Source organism: Loxodonta africana, chromosome 17, assembly GCF_030014295.1.
Source record: "Loxodonta africana isolate mLoxAfr1 chromosome 17, mLoxAfr1.hap2, whole genome shotgun sequence".
NCBI classification, from domain to species: Eukaryota; Metazoa; Chordata; class Mammalia; order Proboscidea; family Elephantidae; genus Loxodonta; species Loxodonta africana.
In genome coordinates this window covers 13,896,829-13,922,305 of record NC_087358.1, presented here as the reverse complement: position 1 = coordinate 13,922,305, position 25,477 = coordinate 13,896,829, and the positions used below count along the sequence as shown (strand labels likewise).

The following is a 25,477-nucleotide window of genomic DNA, read 5'->3' as shown; positions in this document are numbered from 1 at the left end:
TCAGAACTGTGCTTTCACATGTTGCAGACAACTTTTAACAAAGCGTCATATAAGAGAATGGCTGTACTTGTATCTGTGAAAGTCTTGACACTGCTATTGAAGAGTTTTTCTCTCTGTGTTGTTCACTGTCTGATACTTAAGCACTCATTATGCTCAAGAGTTTACAGAAATACCAGAAAATATCTTCTGACCTACCCAGATACTATTTTTTACCGACTAGCAATTCTTATCTGAGTTCTTGTTTTCCTTTTGGCTTTCACTAACAAGAGCTAAGTTATGGGCTGAAGGTTAGTGTCTCCTTCCCTACATTTCCTTATATAATTGTCATCCCTTTCCTTCATTATGTGATCATTTTGCCTTTGTTTTATAGTGTCTGTGCCTTTTATTATAAGCTGCCTCGAACGCTTTTCTGGAAATACACAGAGCATAAGTACAAAATGATGAAATAAACATGCTCCTTCATTTTATTTTAAAAAGATGCATGGATTAGACTAGATGACCCCAAAAGTCCTTTCCAGCTCTAAATTTATGTTCCTGTCACCAGAGACAGACAAAAAATCTATTAGGCTATATAGGCCAAGAGTTGAATGCCAAATACTATATTCTCGGTAAAGGCATATTTCTTCTTGAAGGCAGAACGCTGGATTCAGCAACCTGCGGAGGGCCCTTACAGTCTCGGGGTGATAAAACAAGGGAACTGGTTGCTAAAAATAATAATAATAAAGTAAAATAAATAAAAAATTAGATCTCAGTTAAAGTACATTTCACTCCTAGGCATCAAGAAAAATAAGAAATAGAAAACAGAAAAGCGTGACTATTTCTTTTGAGGTGTTTATATAAATTTAGGCAAGTAAACAGAGCTTAATGACTATAGCTAATTTAATGAAATTAGCCACATTTGAATATTGTCATAATCTTGCTATTACATTATCATGAAGTGTGATTAAAATTTATTCTGTGTGCCTGGATGGGTCCCCAATGCATCAGCTGTCAACACCTTCATAATAAACTAACCCTTCCATGCTTTCATGAAACTTTTACATTCAGAGCAGGTGGTTGGGTGTCTGCTTCCGAAGAGATCAAATCATTTTTTTAAAGGTATTTTTCCTGTTTGTATAAATTTAGAATATAGGTGATTATACATAGTATTGTTTATTTTTGTTAGGTAAGCAGAGGTCATTGAAAGTATAGGGGATGGTGGATATTATGTACTAAAAATTTCCAGAGCTGATTAAAATCTTATTTTTGAGGCCAACTGAATTTAAATAGACACATACATTGAAAAACCAAGCTATAATTTAAGTATGTATTTGTGAAATATAAATGCTATTCCATAGTAAATAACTGTATAAGTATATGTAGCTATATGCTATATAAGCTATGCAGTTTATATATGCTAAAACATGACTTCAATTGCAGATGTTTATATCTAGCATCTATTGGTTAATTGAAGTTCAAGGGAAAAAATGTTTTTGTCAGATTTTTTTCTTTATGATGCTTTGCAATTCAGAAGTTCTTTCTCTGTGATTTTATTATGTGATAAATCAGTATAGAGTACCTGGGTATTTTATGTGCATGGTATGTTGGCTAATATTAGAATTATTGTATCTTAAAACTAATTTGAAAGTATTTTTTGATACAGTAGGTAGTTTTCTTATTTGAGGTTGAATTTCTATTGGTGTTAATTACATTTGTAACAAAATCCAGAGAAGCTGTATATTCTAGGAACTTTTAAGATTTTGTGAAGCCTCTAGTAAAAAGGATGGTTAAATGAAATTTGCACCCTAAATCATTTTGATTCATTCGTTGGCTCAGAATTCTGTTTAATTTTTAGTACTTAAATAATGGTAATCCCTTAAATAGCACTTTCTTTTCATAAATTAGTATTCAACAGTGAAATGAGACAGAAAAATCAGTGCAAAGTGGTGGTTATCAATCGTCATAAATCCATGAAGACGGCTTTTATTTTACTGAGAATATCTACCATATTTTCCATAAATAGTGTACTCACACATATGCATAGTGCACCTGGATGAATAATGTGAGGGGTTGCAAGTTTGGCAAAAATAATGAATAATGCATGTGTTATTTGCATAAAAATATGCTAATTTTGAAATATGTGGCTGGAAAATTGAAAGTTAATATAACATTTCATAACTCATGTAACAGTATTGCAATTGTTGGTTTATAGTTATAACCAATCTTTTCAAATTTGGGCAGTCACTTTGAATCAAATAGGGGTGATTAGATCACGAATGAAAGATTTAGTATTGCCTGCCTTGAATTTTAAATTAAAAACTTCTACACTAAAAAACAGAGCCCTAACTATAATAAAGGTCTTTATCCTTTCTTGGAAATATTGGAGAGCTATGGGGAGAAGTCAGGAGAAGGTCAAGTAAACATTTTTAGATATTGGAAAATTCATTTTTAATAATTTTTTTTATTGAGTAGTCAATATTTGTTGAGATGACAGCTTCCTAGACACTACTGATTTTGCATATGGAAAATATGAAAAAGTGGTGCCTTAGGCTGGGTTCTCCAGAGAAGCAAAACCAACAAAATGTACATACAATTAAAGAGAGATTTATATCAAGGAAATGGCTAATGGGGCCCCTAGAGGCTGTAAGTCCCAGGCCCACGAGGCAAGAAAGAGGATTCTCCCAATCCACACAACCATAGGAGCTGGCGAACCCAAGATCGGCAGGCCAGAGAGCAGTGCTGCTGCAGGCAAGACCATTGGCAAGCTGTCAGCCCAAGTCCCAAGAACTGGAGGCCAGATGAACAGGAGCAAGCTGCAGGATCCAGAACAAACAAAAACCTGGGCTAGGTGAACAGGAAGGAAGTAGGTGGAGGAAGGTGGAGAAATAAAGGCTGAGGGGGCAGTGAGCTGCCACAGGACCTGCCCTGCCGGTACCGCTAAGCAGATTCCATCATGGGGGTGATCACATTCAAATTTCAACAGGAAAGTGATCACAACATTATACAACTGCCAAAACACCAAGAATCATGGTCCAGACATGTTGACACACAATCTTAACCATCGTAAGTGGTTAAAAGCTTGGCTGCTAACCAAAAGATGGGAAGTTCAAATCCACCAGCTGCACCTTGGAAACCCTATGGAGTAGTCCTACTCTGTCCTATAGGGTTGCTATGAGTTGCAACTAACTCCAAGGCACATAACAACAACAACATTTTTTTCATATGGAAATATACATAGTTGGGGTTCAAATAGCCTGGATAAACTGTCAAGAATAAATATGTGCCACATCAAATGAAGAGTTGTAGAGTGACTAACATCCATTCTTTAATGAGTTCCTATTTTTTGTTTTACTGTCTAATAATGCTTTTTATTGTGGTAATATGCTAAGAATTCCTCATTGGTTGTTATACAAAGCATGACATTATCTTATTAAAAATGTCAATGACCATTATCACTAAATATAATCCCTTCAGTAGTCAATGAGTTATATATACATAAGGTCTCTATTAATTCTATTTATTTTGACTTCAGTGTTTGAAATTCATAAATGTAGGTTTCAAATTTAGGCATCACCTATCTATAATTATAAAGTCAAATAAGTGGTAAAGCTTAACTTAAAAGTTAAGTCTTGTGGCTCAACAATTGCAGACAGAAAACAAACAAAAACAAGAAAGATACCCTCAAGTCAACTCCAACTTATGACACCACCTCCATGTGTGTCGGAGTAGAACTGTGCTCCACAGCGTTTTCAACAGCTGATTTTTGCACCACTCCGGGACTCCAGAATCAGAACAGGTATAATCATTTTGAATTGATTCTACAGATGTCTCCATTCTCTAAATCCCCCATAAGCTTTCTACCTACTAAGAAAGGTTATTCCTGTAAACCTGGCACAGAAAATCAGTCATATGACCCCTTTCTGTTCTGAGATTTCAAAGATTAGGACCTTCAGTGTGAGGGAAAGAAATATACAGAAGCTGTACAGACGTAAAGCAACACTCAGCAGTGGCGTCCATTGCTGCCCAGGTATTTGAGGAAAACAAATCTCCAGCGCTCACTCACATTTTGCTATCAGAACCAGGAAGGGAGGTCCAGAAATGGCTTGAGCAACATACTTCCCAGAACTCCTTTTAATCCAAGATAGCAATATATTTTCCAGGGCCAAAGACACTTTAGTGTTTTGCCTCTTAGAAAATAGAAAACTTAGAATTTTGTAAATGGGAGGAATCTTAATATCTAACCAACTAACCAAGTTACACAAGAAAATCATAAATGAACAAACAAATGAAACATCTACTGCTACGAACAACAACATGGTCTCCATTGTCAATATTTAACCTCCATCGGAGATGCCGATAATGGTAAAAAAAAAAAAAACAAAACAGAAAAGCTCTGATCAAATAGTTTTCTCATTTGCTTTCAGTTACTAGGTTTTTACATCCTGGCCCAGTGAAGTTATCTAAGATGTCCAAGACAGATCCTCTTAACTGATTATTAATGATTTTCAGGGTCAAATTTCAGGCATGTTTTTTCTAAAGTTGCACAAGTACACATCAAAATACCACAATTTTGGTATGGATTTGAACAAATTCTCTTTTGTTCTGTGTAAAATGAAATCACTACAAGCTAATAGGGCATGAATTTCAAATACAAAACGTTTGTAAAGTCAGGAGAAATGACTTCCTAGTGACATCCTGAGAATGGATTAATTAGCCCTCCCCTTGTATATCTCATATGTTGAACACAAAGAGAACTGAAATCTTGTTAACCATTACTTAAAAACATTTTTGTAGAATGCAAATATATCAACACTTGCTTTTTTTTTTTCCATGTTGATGAAAATGAGTAGTACTTGGGGAACGAATCTTCCTATTAAACTGTTGTCATCCATTACCAGGCTTGCTTAGAAGAAATAAGCACAGATGGTGGATCTATTACTTCTGTAACAACAACAACATGAAAGCCTCTGCCTATTTTGTGTGTGTGTGTGTGTGTTATGTTCCCTGCTTCTCACTGAAAGGTGAACATTTTTTCAAGTGAAACAACCTCTATAGGAATCTTTGAAATGTTTTATTTATTACCTGTACATTTAGGAAGAAAAAGAGTGATTAATGACTCATTAAAATTTCATAATGAGGGAAACTCAAATCAAGAGTCTTTGTTAGAAAATCTTTTATTTGACTTAAAACCATATTTTTTGCTTGCAAATTAAAGTCTGCAGGGAGGAAGTTTTAATATCATGCTCAAAAAACAAAACAAAAACCCATTGCTGTTGAGTTAATCCCAACTCTTATCAACCCTATAGACAGAGTAGAAGTGCCTCATAGGGTTTACAAGGAGCTGTTCCTGGATTTGAACTGCCAACATTTTGGCTAGCGGCTGAGCTCCAATATCATGCTAGGATCCTAAATTATTCATTTAGTAATGATAGAACCATTTAGTCCATATTAAAAATACCTTCGTGAATTCTTTTTTATATATGGTTTAATTCAAATTTGTCTATTATATGCACATTAAGAGCACAAAAACTTTGATGTAAATGTTTTAAGTAGAATATACATGCAGTAACATATCCAAATCTTCACGGTACAGTTCAATATAGCTTTTATTTATTTATTTTTTATGAGCACTCCTGTGTAACCAGAACCCAAATCAAGAAACATGATGTGCTAGAATCCCAGAAACTCCCTCTAGCCTTCTTTTAGACAGTATTTCCTAGGATTGCCCTTATAATCATTTGGAATATTGGAATATCATTGATTATATTTTGAACTTTTTATAAATGGAATCAGAGTATATACTCTTCAGTAAGTTGCTTCTTTCATTCAATGTTTAATTTGTAAGATTTCATCTTGTTGAGTGTAGTTGCAACTCATTCATTTTTGTTGCTGTATAATATTTCATTATGTGAATATGTTACAACTTATTTGCCTTTTCTAGGGTTTATACATATTTGTTATACATATTTGGATTGCTTCCAGTGTGGAGTTATTTTAAATAGTGCTTATATGAACAGATTTGTACCTGTATTTTATTGAATAAGTGAAAAAATATTGTGAGGTATATACCAGGTGTTGTAGGATATATTCAATTTTAGCAGGCATGCCAGATAATTGTTTATAACATTTTGTACTTGCACCCACAATGGGAGTGAGTTCCAATTCTTTACATACTTGCCAGCACTTAATTTGTGTTTTATATTTAAACAATTCTAGTGTGTACATCCACCAGGTGCTCCTTGGAAACTCTACGGGACAGTTCTACTCTGTCCTATAGGGTCACTATGAGTTGGAATCAAATTGACAGCAGTGGGTTTGGTTTTCGTTTTTTAGTGTGTATGTCGCACTATCATATTGCGGTTCTTAATATTACAAAAATAGAGAAGAACAATGATGATTTTTAAATTACGTTTCATGTAAAATATCTTAAATGCCCTATTTTGTAGTATTTTTTCCTATTTAAACAATACATAAGAATTATTATCTTGAAATATTCAATGATACACTAGTTCAGAATGAGATTTTTGAACAATTATAATTGTGATCAATTGTAGTTATCTTTTTTTCTTTTAACTGTGTCATTAATTGGGATATCTTAAAAGCAAGTATCATTGTCTCTAAATAAACCAGACTGTGAACCAGCTTAATTGAAATTATGAGTCTTACTGTATTTTTACACAAATAACACATGTCTTCTACATTTGTTTGCCAACTTTGCCCTCCCCCGTGAGGTATTTTCATAAGGGCTGCTATGCCAATTATTTCTTACATGTTGCTGTAAAAAAATTAGAGTAGGAAGCTTACCAAAATATCTTGTAGTAGGGGTGGGGCATGGTTGGGAAACAAACATTGAAGGCAAGCATTATTTTTATAAAAATAATGGTAGTTACTATAGGCTAAATTATGTTTGTGTTTTTAGGAAAACCTTATGACAAACTTGCAGGCTGTTAGTTTCTTTTCATACTTACAGCAACTCTTATTTCACTGTTAGTTGTTAACATACAGCTGTTTATTCAGGAGATTTTTGGAGAAAATATTTTCCTAATTTTAAGCAATGAAGCATTCGAAAACGTAGCAGTTAGAGCATAGAGATAACACTTTGCTCTGAGCTAATTTTATCTCTTTCTAATCTATCTTCTTTTGTTTTAGAAGTTGTCATTGGTAATTATTGAGTGGTTCTATTTTGGAGCTCAGTTTCCCTTGGTTCAAATCTTTGTTGTAGAAATTATAAATTGTATGATCTTAGGAAAATAAACTATTCAGATCTCAGATTCCCAATCCATAGAATGAGAATAATTATAATTAAAAAATTATATGGGATGGAGATCTAAATAAATAGAGTGATATTCCATGTTCATGGATAAAACCAAAAAATCAAACCCATTGCCATCGAGTCTTTTCCAATGCATAGTGACTCCATGGGATAGCGTAGACCTGCCCCATAGAGTTTCTAAGGAGTAGCTGTTGGATTTGAACTGCCAATCTTTTTGTTAGCAGCCAAGCTCTTAACTACTGCAGGAAGACAATATTATTAAGATGTAAATTTTTTCCAACTTGGTCTATAGATTCAATGCAACCCCAATGAAAGCTCCAGTAAGTTATTTTGTGGCTATTGTCAAACTGATTCTAAAGTGTATACAGAAAGGCAAAAGACCCTGAATAGACAACATAATACTTAAGAATAGAGTTGGAGGGCTGACACTACCCAATTTCCTGACTTCCTATAAAGCTGTAGTGATCAAGACAGTGTGGTATTGGCAAAAGAATGAATAGATAGATCAGTGGGACAGAATTGAGAGCTCAGAAACAGACCCACATAAGCATAGTCAATTAATCTTTGAGAAAAAGATCAAAGACAATTTAATGGAGAATGAATGGTCTTTTAATAAATGGAACTGAAAAACTGAAGCTCCAGATGCCAAAAAAATCTAGACACAGAGCTTACATCTTTCAAAAGAGGAGTAATAAATCATAACCCTAAATGTAAAGTGAAAAGCTGTATAACTTCTGGAAGATAACATAAGAGAAAGTCTAGATGACCTTGGATTGGCAATAACTTTTTAGATACAACACCAAAAAGGATGATCTGTACAAGAAAAAAATTAAAAGTGGACTTCATTAAAATTTAAAACTTCTTCTATGTGAAAGACTGATAGAGAATAAAAAGATAAGCCAAAACACATACCCAATTAAGGTTTTGGGTATTCAAATTATACAAAAACCTCTTAGATTGGAAAACTTATACACTGCTGGAGGGAATGTAAAATGGTATAACCACTTTGGAAATCGATTTGGCAATTCCTTAAAAAGCTAGAAATAGAACTACCATACAATCCAGCAATCCCACTCCTTGGAATCCATCCTAGAGAAATAAGAGCCTTTACATGAACAGATATATGCACACCCATGTTTATTGCAGCACTGTTTACAATAGCAAAAAGATGGAAGCAACCAAGGTGCCCATCAACAGATGAATGGATAAATAAATTACGGTATATTCACACGATGGAATACTACGCATCGATGAAGAACAGTGAGGAATCTGTGAAGCATTTCATAACATGGAGGAACCTGGAAGGCATTATGCTGAGTGGAATTAGTTGCAAAAGGACAAATATTGTATAAGACCACTATTATAAGAACTTGAGAAATAGTTTAAACTGAGAAGAAAACATTCTTTTGTGGTTATGGGGGGGGAGGGAAGGAGGGTGGAAAGGGGCATTCACTAATTAGATAGTAGATAAGAACTACTTTAAGTAACGGGAAAGACAGCACACAATAGATGGGAGGTCAGCACAACTGGACTAAACCAAAAGCAGTTTCCTGAATAAACTGAATGCTTTGAAGGCCAGCGTAGCAGGGGCAGGGGTCTGGGGACCATGGTTTCAGGGGACATCTAAGTCAATTGGCATAACAAAATCTATTAAGAAAACATTCTGCATCCCACTTTGAAGAGTGGTGTCTGGGGTCTTAAACGCTAGCAAGCAGCCATCTAAGATGCATCAGTTGGTCTCAACCCACCTGGATCAAAGGAAAATGAAGAACACCAAGGACACAAGGCAATTACGAGCCCAAGAGACAGAAAGGGCCACATGAACCAGCGACTACATCATCCTGAGACCAGAAGAAATAGATGGTGCCTGGCCACAACCAATGACTACCCTGACAGGGAACACAACAGAGAACCCCTGAGGGAGCAGGAGAACAGTGGGATGCAGACTCCAAATTCTCATAAGACCAGACTTAATGGTCTGACTGAGACTAGAAGGACCCTGGTGGCCATGGCCCCGAGACCTTCTGTTGGCCCAGGACAGGAACCATTCCCGAAGCCAACTCTTCAGACAGGGATTGGACTGGACAATGTGTTGGAGAGGGATGCTGGTGAGGAGTGAGCTTCTTGGATCAGGTGGACACTTGAGACTATGTTGGCATCTCCTGCCTGGAGGGGAGATGAGAGGGTGGAGGGGGTTAGAAGCTGGTGAAATGGACACGAAAAGAGAGAGTGGAGCGAGAGAGTGGGCTGTCTCATTAGGGAGAGAGTAATTGGGAGTGTGTAGCAAGGTGTATATGGGTTTTTGTGTGAGAGACTGACTTGATTTGTAAACTTTCACTTAAAGCAGAATAAAAATTATTTAAAAAAAAAGAATAAATCTGAACAGAATGGCTACATTATAAAAAAAAAAAAAAAAACCTCTTAAAACTCAACAATAAGAAAACAAGCAACCTAATTACAAAATGGGCAAAAGATCTGAACAGACACCTCACCAAAGAAGATATACAGATGGCACTTAAGGATATGAAAAGATGCTCAAAATCATGTCATTAAACTAAAAGAAAGAAAATCAAACTCACTGCCGTCGAGTTGATAAAGATTGTAAGTTAAAATAACAATGAGTTAGCACTACACACTTATTTAAAAAAAAGTGGCTAAAATCCAGAAGAACATCGACAACACAAAATATGGGCAAGGAGGTGGAGCAACAGTAACTCTCATTCATTGCTGGTGGGAATGCAAAATGGTATAGCCATTTTGAAAGACAGTTTGGCATTTTCTTATGAAGTTGGACATAGATTTACCCTATGACCCAGCAATCACACTTCTAGGTATTTACCCAAATGAGATGAAAATGTGTTTTCACATAAAAAGGTACACGTGAATGTTTATAGCAACCTTATTAATAATTGCCAAAAATTGAATCCAATCAAAATGTCCTTCAGTAGGTGAATGGATAAACAAACTGTAATATATCCATATATTCAGTGATAAAAATTAAATCAGCTATCAAGCTACTAAAAGAAATAAAGGAAGCTTAAATGCTTATTGTTAAGTGAAAGAAGCCATTCTGAAAAAAAAAAAAAAAGTATTACCAACTATATGATATTTTGGAACAGGCAAAACTATAGAGGGAGTGAAAAAAATCAGTGGTTGTCAGGGGGAAGGATAAGAGAAAAGGATGAATAGGTAGAGCCCAGGGCATTTTAGGGCAGTGAAACTATTCTGTATGATATTGTAGTAATGGATATATGACAGTATGCATTTTTCAAAATTCATAGAAGTATACAACACAAATCGTGTAAACTACAGACTTTAGTTGATAATAATGTATTAGTATTGGTTAATCAATTATAGCAAATGCACTACAAAAAAAAAAAAAAAAAAGGAAACCATTCTAGTACAATGTATAGTCCAAGGAAGGTTTAGCAAGGACTTCAGGGAATCCTTGAGCCAAAACTGGAGTTCCTTGTTCCCCAGGGATGGACTTGCTTCAGTATCCTTGCTCTGCTCAGTCATTGGCTGAGTCAGATGCAGAAATGGATTTCAGAACCAAGCAGCAGTATCACTGGTCAGTTAAACTTCCTGTGGTTGGAGGTATATGGGGTGCATGCTTATGGCCACCATGAGTGGTCATTATAAAGATGAACTGACAAACTACAAATAAAGTAACTCAAGCAATACCTGGATCAAACTATGCATTCATTTATTAGTATGAAACTATTAACATTATTGATAGCACAAATGTAGGAGCCACAGATGCAATCTTCTTGAAATATAGGAAAATATAATAATAATATAATTAAAAGAGAATTTAAGTGAAGTTTATCATTTATAGTTTATTTGATTCTACCTAGGTAATACTGCTGCATTCACAGCATAGGTCTAACACAGTTCCCCTGTGTTCCTTCTACCATTTGTTATGGATATTTACTGCCACATCTCTAATGGATACTGGAATACCTAACTCTGAACCCCTCTATGCTCACATAAAGAAGTGGATTAGTCATTTTAAAAATCAAAAGATATATTAATGTTAATTTTTCATATCCATTGATAATATCAATATCAAAGAGTTCTGTCATCAATTATTATCTGAAGGATTGAACTAGGAATTGTTTGATCCACTTTTTAAAACTGGCCATTTGGAGTACATAATCATGGGCATAGTTGGATATTCTATAAGTCGCTATTATACGGCAATACTCTCAATGATGAGCACCTCCTTCTATCTCTTCAATGACTTTCCATTATTGTAGAATGTTTAGTGGGAACGTATGAATACTTCTAATAGTCTTCTCAAATAGAGGCAAGGAAAATTACAATGCAAATAATATGAAAAGTCTTGCTGAAAAGTCTTTGAGGTCACTTTATTATGATGTTTTAAAGTACGCAAATAAATTATTTAGAGGAAATCTTAAATATAGATGATCGACCCACCAGGGTGTGGCCCTGTCTCAGTTATCTAGTGCTGCTATAACAGAAATATCACAGGTGATGGCTTTAACAAAGAGTAATTTTCTCACAGCGTAGGAGGCTAGAAGTCCAAATTCAGGGTGCTAGCTCCAGAGGAAGCGTTTCGTTCTTTCTATTGGCTCTGGGGAAAGGTCTTTTTCATCAATCTTCCGTTGGTCTAGAAGGTTCTCAATGCAGAGACCCCGGGTCCAAAGGATGTGTTCTCCTCCTGGTTCTTCATCTCTGGTGTAGGAGGCCCCCTGCCTCTCTGCATTCTTTGCTCTTTTATATCTCAAAAGAAATTGACTCAAGGCACAACCTAATCTTGTAGATTGAGCCCTGTCTCATTAACATAACTGCCTTTAATCCTGCCTCATTAACATCATAGAGGTAGGATTTACAATCCATAGGAAAATCACATCAGATGACAAAATGGTGGACAATAACATAGTACTGGGAATGATGGCCTAGCCAAGTTGACACACATTTTTGGGGGACACAATGCAATCCATAACAGTCCCTGACCCCTTACTTTTCCCTATTTGTACTCTCCACTGTTGTAAATTAAGGCCTAGTTATGCTTCTGTGTATACGTTATTCATGTGCCTTTGCCTTTCCCTTGCTTGGATGTCATCCTTTGCCCTGGAGTCCACATTAACCTCACCAAAACCTACTCTAACCGAGATACCCCAAGAGTTACTTTTAAACCTTAATTTCCCCTTTGATCTTTCCCCAACTGCCTTAGTCTAAATGGAGTTCTTCACGTTCTGAATGTCTTCTGCCTTTGCTATACCTGCCTCTCACTCAGCATTTACAAGCGTTTCTAACCACTTCATAGCATCCTCAACACGTGCTTCATGAAGTTGTATTTTAACTCTCTGTTCTCGTGTTATTATCATACGTACGCTACACTGTCAGGAAAATAAGGGACATTGTTTTGCTGGTTTCTAGCAGATATTTGGAAACCCTGGTGGCATACTGGTTAAGTGCTGTAGCTGCTAACCAAAAGGTCAGCAGTTCAAGTCCACCAGCTGCTCCTTGGAAACTCTATGGAGCAGTTCTACTCTGTCCTATAGGGTCGCTGTGAGTCGGAATCTGCTCAACGGCAATGGGTTTACTGGGTTAGCAGACAGCTAATAAATACAGTAAAATGTAGTGAGTCACAACATATGAATGAATGAGTTAAGTGATACGTTATATTCCTAGTATTGTGAGGACAAGAATTAAGTTTTTTATCTCCTTATAAACCTAGTCACTTAGCATAGGACCTTGAATATTATTGGCATGTCATACATTTTGAGGGCTGATGAGTTTAAATAATTGTATGAATACTAAGTTAATATTATATGTATTTTCATTTGGGGAAGGTAGGAAATCTTCACTTAGTTTTCACTGTTGGTAAAATCACCCTTTACGTACAACATAATTTACTAGATCCTTGTTTAGGTGAACTTTCATGAAAGTTGATCAAGTTTTCCTTACTTACAAAAGATTTTCCTGATTTAATTTTTTATTTATAATGTTTACGATTTTGACTTGTGCAGGTAATATACGTATGTATGTAATTATTTTCTAGCCCAGTACTTAAAAAAAGTCTTTGGAAACTCTATGGGGCAGTTCTGCTCTGTCCTATAGGGTCTCTATGAGTCAGAATAGACTCGACGGCACTGGTGGGTTTTTATTTAAAAAAAAAATCTTTTAAACATTGGGCTACAGAATAATTCAGGTTTATCTATAAGCTGCAGATAATGAATCAAATTGGCCCAAATAATGTAGATTCAGACATATGTGCAATTCAGCAGGAATGATAAAAAAGCAAGATGTATATTAACTCTCCCTAGTATATTGGGGAATAGTATTATGACTGTAATTAATTTCTTGATTGTGTCCTTGAAAGAAAGGCGTTAATTTTAGAATAGTCCATAATTGCATGATAGCCAACAATTTTATGTAGGAAATTATTGCAAGAGTGCCAGCGTATGTTCCAAGGAAAAATACATTGGTATATACTCTGATAGAAGTAATATTTCACTCTTATTATGAATGAAATTCTGAAGTAAAATTTGTTCAGATAGCTGTGGCAGATGATACTCTTATCAGGTAACTAAATCCTGTATCTTTCACTTTTCACTTCATTAGTTATACTCAGCGTGTGGCTGGAAATGGAATCAAAGCCCAGTCTGGAAATCCTGAAGTGAAAGTCAAAGGAACTGATCCTGTGATTAATCAGATTATTGATAAACTGAAGCACATTATCCAGGTAAGTGTGGCTCCTATATTGGTATACCAAAAAAAAAAAAAATCCCAAACCTTTTGCCGTCGAGTTGGTTCCGACTGATAGTGACCGTATCAGACAGAATACAACTGCCCCGTAGGGTATTTAAGGAGTGCCTGGTGGATTTGAAATGCCAATCTTTTGGTTAGCAGCTGTAGCTCTTATCCACTATGCCACCAGGGTTTCCATACGCTACATGAAATACTAAGTGGTTAATTTCCAGTATATTTGATAAAATTTTATCTGTTAATCCTACCTAAAATTGAATATTGGCATAAAATATTTGTATCTAAGTTTTTTTTTTTAAGTATTAGTTGAGTGATTTTCATATAGAAAGTCACTGTGAAGTATTACTTTAATTGGTGGACAATTTGTATCTGTAAGAAGCAAGTCATAGCCTCAGCATTTCCATAAATGATGAGAATTACAAGATAAACTTCATCCTCTATGAATAAGCTTTAGATATGGAAACCAATATATTCATTAAGAAAAACAAATATTGAAGCATGAAAGATGCCAAAGCCACTTTACTGATAACCTTCTGAGTCTTGCTGTGAAGATATTTCCTGTGTTTTAAAGTTATGAATGAAATATATGCACTTCTCTTATTTATTCCCTATCTCAACTTTCGCATAACCTATCTAATGATTTCTCAGGAAATAGTTCTGTTTTATCTTTAGCAATATTATTTAATTAAGTGGGCATTTACTGCTATGGTTAATGCATGGCATATATAAAGCGTGAATTTAACTGTTGATATTTATCAAAAGAGAATTTCACTATATTATGTTACATGCATGTGTTGGTGTTTGGGGTTAGAACGATTTTTCCTTCACTATTTTATTAGTCATTTTACAGCAACTTATGTATGTACATCTTTTCTTTTTTTCTAAGCAAAACTTTGTATGGATGATTGATCCATATTTCTAGCGAGACTATTGAGTGTCAGAGAGTATACCTAAGTAGTACAGAGTTTTTATTGCATGTTAAAGTATTCCAGAGTCATTGGAATGCTTTTCCTAATTGTTCTACAAAGTTTAAGATTGTGTGGGGACAATTCTTAGGATTCTATTTTCACTTCTATAGGCAATGGTACACAAGAAAGACATTGGGCCTATATTTAATACAATAAAATTTCACTCTCCAGGGAGTATAATGGCTGTTTTGCTTATTTCATGAATGTAAATTGGGTAAACAGAGCTCTCGCTCTGAGTGGCAGGACCAAAAAAAAGTTCTGTTGAGAAGAGCATAAGAGAAAAGTGTTACCATGACTACCAGCTTCCTCATAAAACCTCTAGTGAGTAAAATCACTCCCTTCAAAGAGAAATCTCCAAGGTAAAGTAAGTAGGCATCTTACAATGCTGGTGGGTCAAGTACTGGGAATATTTCTTGGAAATGAGCAGTGATGGGACTGGGTCAGGAGCTGAAGCGATGGTGATGGTGGGGTCAAGTGGAAGTCAGACCAGAGGTTAGGCAGAATGGCTGAGGCCAGCATGGAGAAAGCCTTTGTCCTCAGAAGCTGTGATATTAAATTCATCAATGAATGTCACTGAGGCAATCAGGAGGGAAGTCACTCTTCTAACCAAATTCTCTCTTAATTGGAGCCTTTCTTCTCCATGGTAAAGAAAAAAAAAAAAAAAAAAACAACCAAAACTCTGGGTGAAATTAGTCTAGACTCAGCAAGAGCCTTGTGATATTTTGGGACAATTTAGGGTACTACTTTAATGCTTAAGTTTCCAGAGGCTCAACAGACAATCTACTAGGAACTAGATACAGAAGCACACTAGATTTCTAAGCATCTGCTGATGTCTAGGTAGCTTTGTTGGAGTTCTCCAAGAAAGGGACTCTGGGATAGAAATTTGTGTGAAGTTTTTTGCAGAGTGTCCTCGTAATCATAAAGGAATGAAGGAAGTAGGATTGGACAGAGGGAGCAATTGTACTGTATTGTGGTTCTGGTAGAGGCCTCATCTGAACCCACTAGGAACTCTGAAGCTGGAATGACCCTTCAGGTTGTCCTGAATTGAGACAGAGGTATGGGCCTTTGCTCCTCTGCATTGATCTGTTATTGCATGAGGGCTACTGGGGAAGGAGGGATAATAACAGAGCTTGAGTCACCACCTATAAGTCATAGGTAGCTATAGCTATAGCTACCTGTAGCTGGGGGAATGAGTGCCTTGGTCTTGAAAGAGGATGTAGGTGGTGCTTCACAGTATCTACTTATGCAGATCTAGGTTATTTGAACACTCTAGAGCAGAACTGATCATAAAAGCAAAAGAGCTTCGATATTACTTGGCTCCTCTCAATTGAACACAACAAAATCTTAGTGGTCTCCAAGGTAGGGTAAGCATTCTCCAGAGAGTGCACAAGATGATCCACTGGGGTACAAGAAGGAGAAACAGAACTTCAGTATGTATTTATTCCATCTGATTCTTTTAAACTTTTTTTTAAAATAATTTTTATTGTGCTTTAAGTGAAAGTTTACAAATCAAGTCAATCTGTCACACATAAGCTTACATACACCTTACTACATACTCCCACCTACTCTCCGCCTAATGAGTCAGCCCACTCCCTCCTTCCAGTCTCTCCTTTTGTGACCATTTTGCCAGTTTCTAACCCTCTCTACCCTCCCATCTCCCCTCCAGACAGGAGATGCCAACACAGTCTCAAGTGTCCACCTGATACAAGTAGCTCACTCTTCATCAGGATCTCTCTCCAACTCATTGCCCAGTCCCTTCCATGTCTGATGAGTTGTCTTCGGGAATGGTTCCTGTCCTGGGCCAACAGAAGGTTTGGGGACCGTGACCGCCAGGATGCTTCTAGTCTCAGTCAGACCATTAAGACTGGTCTTTTTATGAGAATTTGGGGTCTGCATCCCACTGTTCTCCTGCTCCCTCAGGGGTTCTCTGTTGTGTTCCCTGTCAGGGCAGTCCTTGGTTGTGGCCAGGCACCATCTAGTTCTTCTGGCCTCAGGATAATGTAAGTCTCTAGTTCATGTGGCCCTTTCTGTCTCTTGGGCTCATAGTTATCGTGTGACCTTGGTGTTCTTCATTCTCCTTTGCTCCAGGTGGGTTGAGACCAACTGATGCATCTTAGATGGCTGCTTGTTAGCATTTAAGACCCCAGACGCCACACTTCAAAGTGGGATGCAGAATGTTTTCATAATAGAATTTATTTTGCCAATTGACTTAGAAGTCCCCTTAAGCTATAGTCCCCAAACCCCCGCCCTTGCTCCGCTGACCTTCGAAGCATTCAGTTTATCCCGGAAACTTCTTTGCTTTTCGTCCAGTCCAGTTGAGCTGACCTTCCGTGTATTGAGTGTTGTCCTTCCCTTCATCTAAAGCAGTTCTTATCTACTAACTAATCAGTAAATAACTCTCTCCCACCCTCCTTCCCTGCCCCCTCTCATAACCACAAAAGTATGTGTTCTTCTCAGTTTACACTATTTCTCAAGATCTTATGATACTGGTCTTATACAATATTTGTCCTTTTGTATCTGACTAATTTCACTCAGCATAATGCCTTCCAGGTTCCTCCATGTTATGAAATGTTTCACAGGTGTGTCACTGTTCTTTATCAATGCATAGTATTCCATTGTGTGAATATACCATAATTTATTTAACCGTTCATCAGTTGACGGACACCTTGGTTGCTTCCATCTTTTTGCTATTGTAAACAGTGCTGCAATAAACATGGGTGTGCATATATCTGTTCATGTAAAGGCTCTTATTTCTGTAGGGTATATTCCAAGGAGTGGAATTTCTGGGTTGTATGGTAGTTCTATTTCTAACTTTTTAAGAAAACTCCGGATAGATTTCCAAAGTGGTTGTACCATTTTACATTCCCACCAGCAGTGTATAAGAGTTCCAATCTCTCCGCAGCCTCTCCAACATTTATTATTTTGTGTTTTTTGGATTAGTGCCAGCCTCGTTGGAGTGAGATGGAATCTCATCATAGTTTTAATTTGCATTTCTCTAATGGCTAATGATTGAGAGCATCTTCTCATGTATCTGTTAGCTGCCTGAATATCTTGTTTAGTGAAGTGCGTGTTCATATCCTTTTCCCACTTTTTGATTGGGTTGTTTGTCTTTTTGTGGTTGAGTTTTGACAGAATCATATAGATTTTAGAGATCAGGTGCTGGTTGGAGATGTCATAGCTGAAAATTTCTTCCCAGTCTGTCAGTGGTCTTTTTACTCTTTTGGTGAAGTCTTTAGATGAGCATAGGTGTTTGATTTTTAGGAGCTCCCAGTTATCGAGTTTCTCTTCATCATTTTTGGTAATGTTTTGTATTCTGTTTATGCCTCATATTAAGGCTCCTAAGGTTGTCCCTATTTTTTCTTCCATGATCTTTATTGTTTTAGTCTTTATGTTTAGGTCTTTGATCCACTTGGAGTTAGTTCTTGTGCATGTTGTGAGGTATGGGTCCAATTTCATTTTTTTGCAAATGGATATCCAGTTATGTTGGAACCATTTGTTAAAAAGACTATCTTTTCCCCAATTAACTGACACTGGGCCTTTGTCAAACATCAGCTGCTCATATGTGGATGGATTTATATCTGGGTTCTCAATTCTGTTCCATTGGTCTATGTGCCTGTTGTTGTACCAGTACCAGGCTGTTTTGGCTACTGTGGCTGTATAATACGTTCTAAAATCAGGTAGAGTGAGGCCTCCCACTTTGTTCTTCTTTTTCAGTAACGCTTTACTTATCCGGGGCTTCTTTCCCTTCCATGTGAAGTTGGTGATTTGTTTCTCCATCACGTTAAAAAATGACATTGGAATTTGGATCGGAAGTGCATTGTATGTATAGATGGCTTTTGGTAGAATAGACAGACATTTTTACTATGTTAAGTCTTCCTATCCATGAGCAAGGTATGTTTTTCCACCTATGTAGGTCCCTTTTAGTTTCTTGTGCTAGTACTTTGTAGTTTTCTTTGCATAGGTCTTTTACATCTTTGGTAAGATTTATTCCTAAGTATTTTATCTTCTTGGACACTACTGTCAATGGTATTGATTTGGTGATTTCCTCTTCGATGTTCTTTTTGTTGATGTAGGGGAATCCAAACGAGTTTTGTATGTTTATCTTATAACCTGAGACTTTGATGAACTCTTCTATTAGTTTCAGTAGTTTTCTGGAGGATTCCTTAGGGTTTTCTGTGTATAAGATCATGTCATCTGCAAATAGAGAAAATTTTACTTCTCCCTTGGCAATCCAGATGCCCTTTATTTCTTTGCCTAGCCTAATTACTCTGGCTAGGACCTCTAGCACAATGTTGCATAAGAGTGGTGATAAAGGGCATCCTTGTCTGGTTCCCGTTCTCAAGGGAAATGCTTTCAGGCTCTCTCCATTTAGAATGATGTTGGCTGTTGGCTTTGTATAAAAAGCCCTTTATTATGTTGAGGAATTTTCCTTCGATTCCTATTTTGCTGAGAGTTTTTTACCATGAATGGATGTTGGACTTTGTCAAATGCCGTTTCTGCATCAATTGATAAGATCATGTGGTTTTCGTCTTTTGTTTTATTTATATGGTGGATTACATTAATGGTTTTTCTAATATTAAACTAAACTTGCATATCTGGTATAAATCCCACTTGGTCATGGTAGATTATTTTTTTGATATGTTGTTGAATTCTATTGGCTAGAATTTTGTTGAGGATTTTTGCATCTATGTTCTTGAGGGAAATAGGTCTGTAATTTTCTTTTTTTGTGGTGTCTTTACCTGGTTTTGGTATCAGGGGTATGGGGCTTCATAGAATGAGTTGGGTAGTATTCCGTCATTTTCTATGCTTTGAAATAGCTTTAGTAGTAGTGGTGTTAACTCTTCTCTGAAAGTTTGGTAGAACTCTGCAGTGAAGCCGCCGGGCCAGGGCTTTTTTTTTGTTGGGAGTTTTTTGATTACCTTTTCAATCTCTTTTTGTTATGGGTCTATTTAGGTGTTCTACTTCTGATTGTGTTAGTTTAGGTAGGTAGTGTTTTTCTAGGAATTCATCCATTTCTTCTAGGTCTGCAAATTTGTTAGAGTACAATTTTTCATAATAATCTGATATGATTCTTTTAATTTCAGTTGGGTCTGTTGTGATATGGCCCATCTCGTTTCTTATTCGGGTTATTTGTTTCCTTTCCTGTATTTTTGTAGTCAGGCTAGCCAGTGGTTTATCAATTTTGTTAATTTTTTCAAAGAACCAGCTTTTGGCTTTGTTAATTCTTTCAATTGTTTTTCTCTTCTCTAATTCATTTAGTTCAGCTCTGATTTTTATTATTTGTTTTCTTCTGGTGCCTGATGGATTCTTTTGTTGCTCGCTTTCTATTTGTTCAAGTTGTAGGGACAGTTCTCTGATTTTGGCCCTTTCTTCTTTATGCATGTGTGCATTTATCGATATAAATTGGCCTCTGAGCATTGCTTTTGCTGTGTCCCAGAGGTTTTGATAGGAAGTGTTTTCATTCTCATTGCATTCTATGAATTTCTTTATTCCTTCCTTAATGTCTTCTATAACCCAGTCTTTTTTGAGCAGGGTATTGTTCAGTTTCCAAGTATTTGATTTCTTTTCCCTAATTTTTCTGTTATTGATTTCCACTTTTATGGCCTTGTGGTCTGAGAAGATGCTTTATAATATTTCGATGTTTTGGATTCTGCAAAGGTTTGTTTTATGACCTAATATGTGATCTATTCTAGAAATGTTCCGCGTGCACTAGAAAAAAAAGTATACTTTGCAGCTGGGTTGGGTGGAGTGTTCTGTATAAGTCTATGAGGTCAAGTTGGTTGATTGTAGCAATTAGGTCTTCCGTGTCTCTATTGAGCTTCTCACTGGAAGTCCTATCCTTCTCCGAAAGTGGTGTGTTGAAGTCTCCTACTATAATTGTGGAGGTGTCTATGTCACTTTTCAGTTCTGTTAAAGTTTGTTTTATATATCTTGCAGCCCTGTCATTGCATGCATAAATATTTAATATGGTTATATCTTGTCACTTTAATCATTATGTAGTGTCCTTCTTTATCCTTTGTGGTGGATTTAACTTTAAAATCTATTTTGTCAGAAATTAATATTGCTACTCCTGCTCTTTTTTTGATTGTTGTTTGCTTGATACATTTTTTTCCATCCTTTGAGTTTTAGTTTGTTTGTGTCTCTAAGTCTAAGGTGTGTCTCTTGTAGGCAGCATATAGACGGATCGTGTTTCTTTATCCAGTCTGAGACTCTCTGTCTCTTTATTGGTGCATTTAGTCCATTTATATTCAGTGTAATTATAGATAAGTATGTGTTTAGTGCTGTCATTTTGATGCCTTTTTGTGTGTGTTGTTGACAATTTCATTTTTCCACATACTTTTTTGTGCTGAGACGTTTTTCTTTGTAAATTGTGTGTTTCTCATTTTCATAGTTGTTGAATTTATGTTTGCTGAGTTGTTATGTTTTTCTTGGTTTTTATTTTGGGTTATGGAATTGTTAGACCTCTTGTGGTTACCTTAATATTTACCCCTATTTTTCTAAGTAAAAACCTAACTTGTATCATCGTATCTTGTATTGTCCTATATCACCTTGTTTTCCTCTCCATATAGCAGTTCTATGCCTCCTGTATTCAGTCCCTCTTTTTGATTATTGTGATCTTTTACATAATGACTTCAATGATTCCCTGTTTTGACCATTTTTTTCAACTCTTTAGGTCTGTGTTTGATGGTCAGGGTTCGTAGATTGTCATGTATGTGATCGATTCACTTGTTTTTACGAGTCTTTGTTGCAAGAGGGATCCGAGGTAGCTTCTACCTAGTCAGCCATCTTGGCCCCGCCTCCCTCTTTTAAACTTTTTATTGTTATACAGGTGTATAAAATATGTTATATGTTGATGCAAAAGCACATGCATCAATTTATAAATATGTGAATATACATATCAAGTGGGTGTGTGCACAAACTGTTTTTATGGAATCCGTACATGGTAAAAATCAGTTTGGAATACCCTGTTGTAGATAAGGGTGGAGCTGCTATCTAGGAAAGAGTGCACAGATGTAAGAAAACATATTTACAATGAGCTAAGTAGATACCCAGGAAATAAAGATTTATAAAAACTGTTAGGAAGAGGGTTCGCTGATTAGTTGTCCATTAGCTGTAATATTTCCCCCTCTTGTTTCATAAGTTTCTAAGCCATATGCTTTTGAAAGTGGCAGAGGAAAATAATCCTACTTTTTTTTTTAACTCCTGTGTTAAATTGAGCTTTATTGTTTCATCTTTATATAAGTGTGAAGATCTCCAATTTAATTGTTCATGCTTAAGTTTCATTATAGGGTTACAAGAGAATATCAAATAAAATGCTAACTTGGAAGTCTATCATTTTAAATTCTACTAGAATTATTCTAATGAAATTTAGATTATTTTAAAGAATCTAGCAGAAAGTTACATATTGTACAGCTGTCACTAAGATACTCATGTTTAATATCTTAGAACATGCTGTTTCCTAAACCAGCTCTCCTGGAAATGAAGAGAAATTTTCACTTTGCCAGACTTCTGACTGCAGAGAATGTGTCTGTGTGCACTAGTGGTGATGTGAATTACACTGTGCAATATCAAGGTGCCACTGGCAGGGACCCATCACAGAGTCATGTCTGAAAAGGTTCAGACAATTGCCTTCTTTCAGCGAAGTTTTATTCATTTGGGAGTAGTGTGGATCAAGAGAAGAAGTTGATATAGGGGCATATTTCAGATTTTGGTAATCACTTATCAGTGTTCAGATAAAATTATTTCATTTCTATTGTAATGGATATTAAGTGTATTTTTACAAGTATCTTACATTTTTTCATCATAGGGATAAGCAAATTTTTCTCTTGTCATTTTTCTGTATACACTAAGTTTAGGATAACAAGCCAGTTATATTTATTAACAAAATATTGGCTCCCTGCGTTAGACCAAAAAGTACTTTCCACTTGGCCTGTCACTGCATCTCATTTTCTACTCAGTTGTTGCTGTCATTACGTGTCACAGAGTTGACTCTGACTCATAGCGGCCCTATGTACAACAGAATGAACCATTGTCTGGTCCTGTGCCATTTTTTGCAATGGTTATCTTGAGCTCATTCTTGCAGCCACTGTGTCAGTCCATCTTGTTGAGGGTCTTCCTCTTTTTCACTGACCCTCTACTTTACTAAGCTTGATGTCCTTCTGCAGGGACAGATCCTTCCTGATAACATTTCCAAAGTATGTCAGATAAAGTCTTGCCATCTTTGCTCCTAAGGAGCATTCTGGCTGTGCTTCCTCCAAGACAGATTTATTGGTTATTTTGGCAGTCCATGGTATGTTCGATATTCTTAGCCAACACTACAATTCAAAGGTCTCAATTCTTCTTCAGTCTTCCTTATTTATCATCCAGCTTTCACATTCATAAGAGGCAATTGAAAATACCATGGCTTGGGTCAGGTGCGCCCACGTCCTCAAGGTGACGTCTTTGCTTTTGAACACTTGAAAGAGGTCTTTTGCAGCATATTTGCCCAATGTGATGTGATTTTTGATTTATTGACTGCTGCTTCCATGGGTGTTGATTGTGGATCCAAGTACAAAGAAATCCTTGACAACTTTAATCTTTTCTCCGTTTACCATGATGTTGCTTCTTGGGCCAGTTGTGAAGGATTTTTGTTTTCTTTCTGTGGAGGTGTAATCCATACTGAAGGCTGTGCAATTAGTGTTACTATACAAGTGGGTAAGAATTTTACTTTGTAAAAGCTATGGTTAAAATACTTCAGTAATTAATTAATTAATTTGACAAATACTTTTTCAGTGCCTAGTATGGACCTGGTTCTGCTCAAGGCACTGAGGTTAAAGTGGTGAACAAGTCTCATCTCATGGGATTTACATTCTGTAATCAAACAAAGAAATGTGATAATTGTGTCTGACAAATGCTATAACGAAAACAAAACAGAACGATATGGGGAAAAGTATTGAGAAGAGTGTGGTAGTGGAGGCCACCCCTATCAGGGATGTTTGGGCTGAAGGTAAATGAGAAGAAACGAGACGGAGGAAAACCAGAGAAATGATGTTTGGGGCAGAAGGCCCTGCAAAGGCCTTGTGGTGGTAAGAAGTTTAGTACATTTAGAGAACAAACGGAAAACCATGTGTTTAGAATAGAGTGAGTGAGGAAGCCAGACATATACTATATTATTGGGAGCCTGCTAGGCTCTAAAAACAAGTTAGATTTTATTCCAAGTGAAATGGAAAGCTAATAGAAGGCTGTAGGCAGAGGACTGATGTGATTTAATTTATTTTTTATAAAAATAATTTTGGCTTCAGTGTGGAAAATGGGCTCTGAGGAACAAGAGTAGAAGAAGGGAGACTTGTGTTCACTTATTGCCTAGGGGTATCATAACAAAATACCAGAAAGTGGGTGCCTTTAAGCAACAGAAATTTATTGTCTTACAGTTCTCGATGCTAGTAGTCAGTATTCATGGCATCAAGAGGACCATGTCCTCTCCAGAGGTTCTAGAGAAAGATCTTTTCTGGTCTCTGTCAGCTTCTGGTAGTTCCAGGTATTCCTTGGCATGTGGACGCACCTTCACAGGCCCTTTCTAACTCTGTAGGTCTCTCTGTGTCTGTTCTCCTCTTTTATAGGGCACCACTCAAATTGGATTAGGACCCGCCTTCTCCCCTACTTACTTCATGTTAATTTGACTGATAACATTTTCAAAGACCTTATTTCCAAACAAGTCAATCGATGTTCACAGGTAACAGGGGTCAGGGCTTAACATATCTTTTTAGGAGACAAAATTGAATCCATAACAGCTTGTTAAAGACTGTTGTAATAATATGCAGTAATATAGGCAGAAAAGCTTAGTGATTTAAATTTTAGGAGTTACTAATATGAGAAATGGATAGATTTGACATGAATATTGAAGTGAATATGGGAAACCCTGGTGGCATAATGGTTAAGAGCTACATCTGCTAACTAAAAGATTAGCAGTTCAAATCTACCAGGTGCTTCTTGGAAACTTTATGGGACAGTTCTACTCTGTCCTGTAGGGTCACTATGAGTTGAACTCAACTCAAGAGCAATGGGTTTTTATTGAAGAGGAGCTATCAGAATTTGCTGATGGATTGGATATTGGCATAAGGCTAAAGAGAGAACAGGAATGATAACTAGGTTTGGTAGGGTGATAGTGTCATTAGTGAAAAATAAAACTCTGGAAGAGGAGCAGGTGAGGAGGTGGGACATGGGGTTGATCAGGAATCAATAGTTCTGTTAAGTTTAAAATGCCTATGGAGCACTCAAAAGTAATGCCCAGAATTCAGCGACAACTACAAGATTGGAGGTTTACGTTTGGGAATATCAGCATATCAACAGTATTTATGTCATGAGAATGGATGAAGTTGCCAACTTCTTGTTAAGGAATAAATTCTCATCAAAACTGCTAGAAAATAATACAAGACAGCAATAACGCATTTTATTAAATGTATTTGTTACTTTGAAGATACTTAAGTGGTTTAGGGCAGATAAGGTATTTTAGCAATGTTAACTTTTCTTATTGCAAGAA

General features: G+C 36.4%; 1 protein-coding gene across 1 annotated transcript in view; it reads left to right on the top strand.

The window, feature by feature from the left end:
- The window catches only part of GPC5 (glypican 5), an 815,401-nt gene that overhangs the window by 517,397 nt on the left and 272,527 nt on the right, over positions 1-25,477 (top strand). Inside the window, exon 6 of the mRNA XM_023547271.2 lies at positions 13,847-13,967. Within this exon, the coding sequence (XP_023403039.2) occupies positions 13,847-13,967 (121 nt within the window). The remainder of the gene's footprint in view (positions 1-13,846; positions 13,968-25,477) is intronic.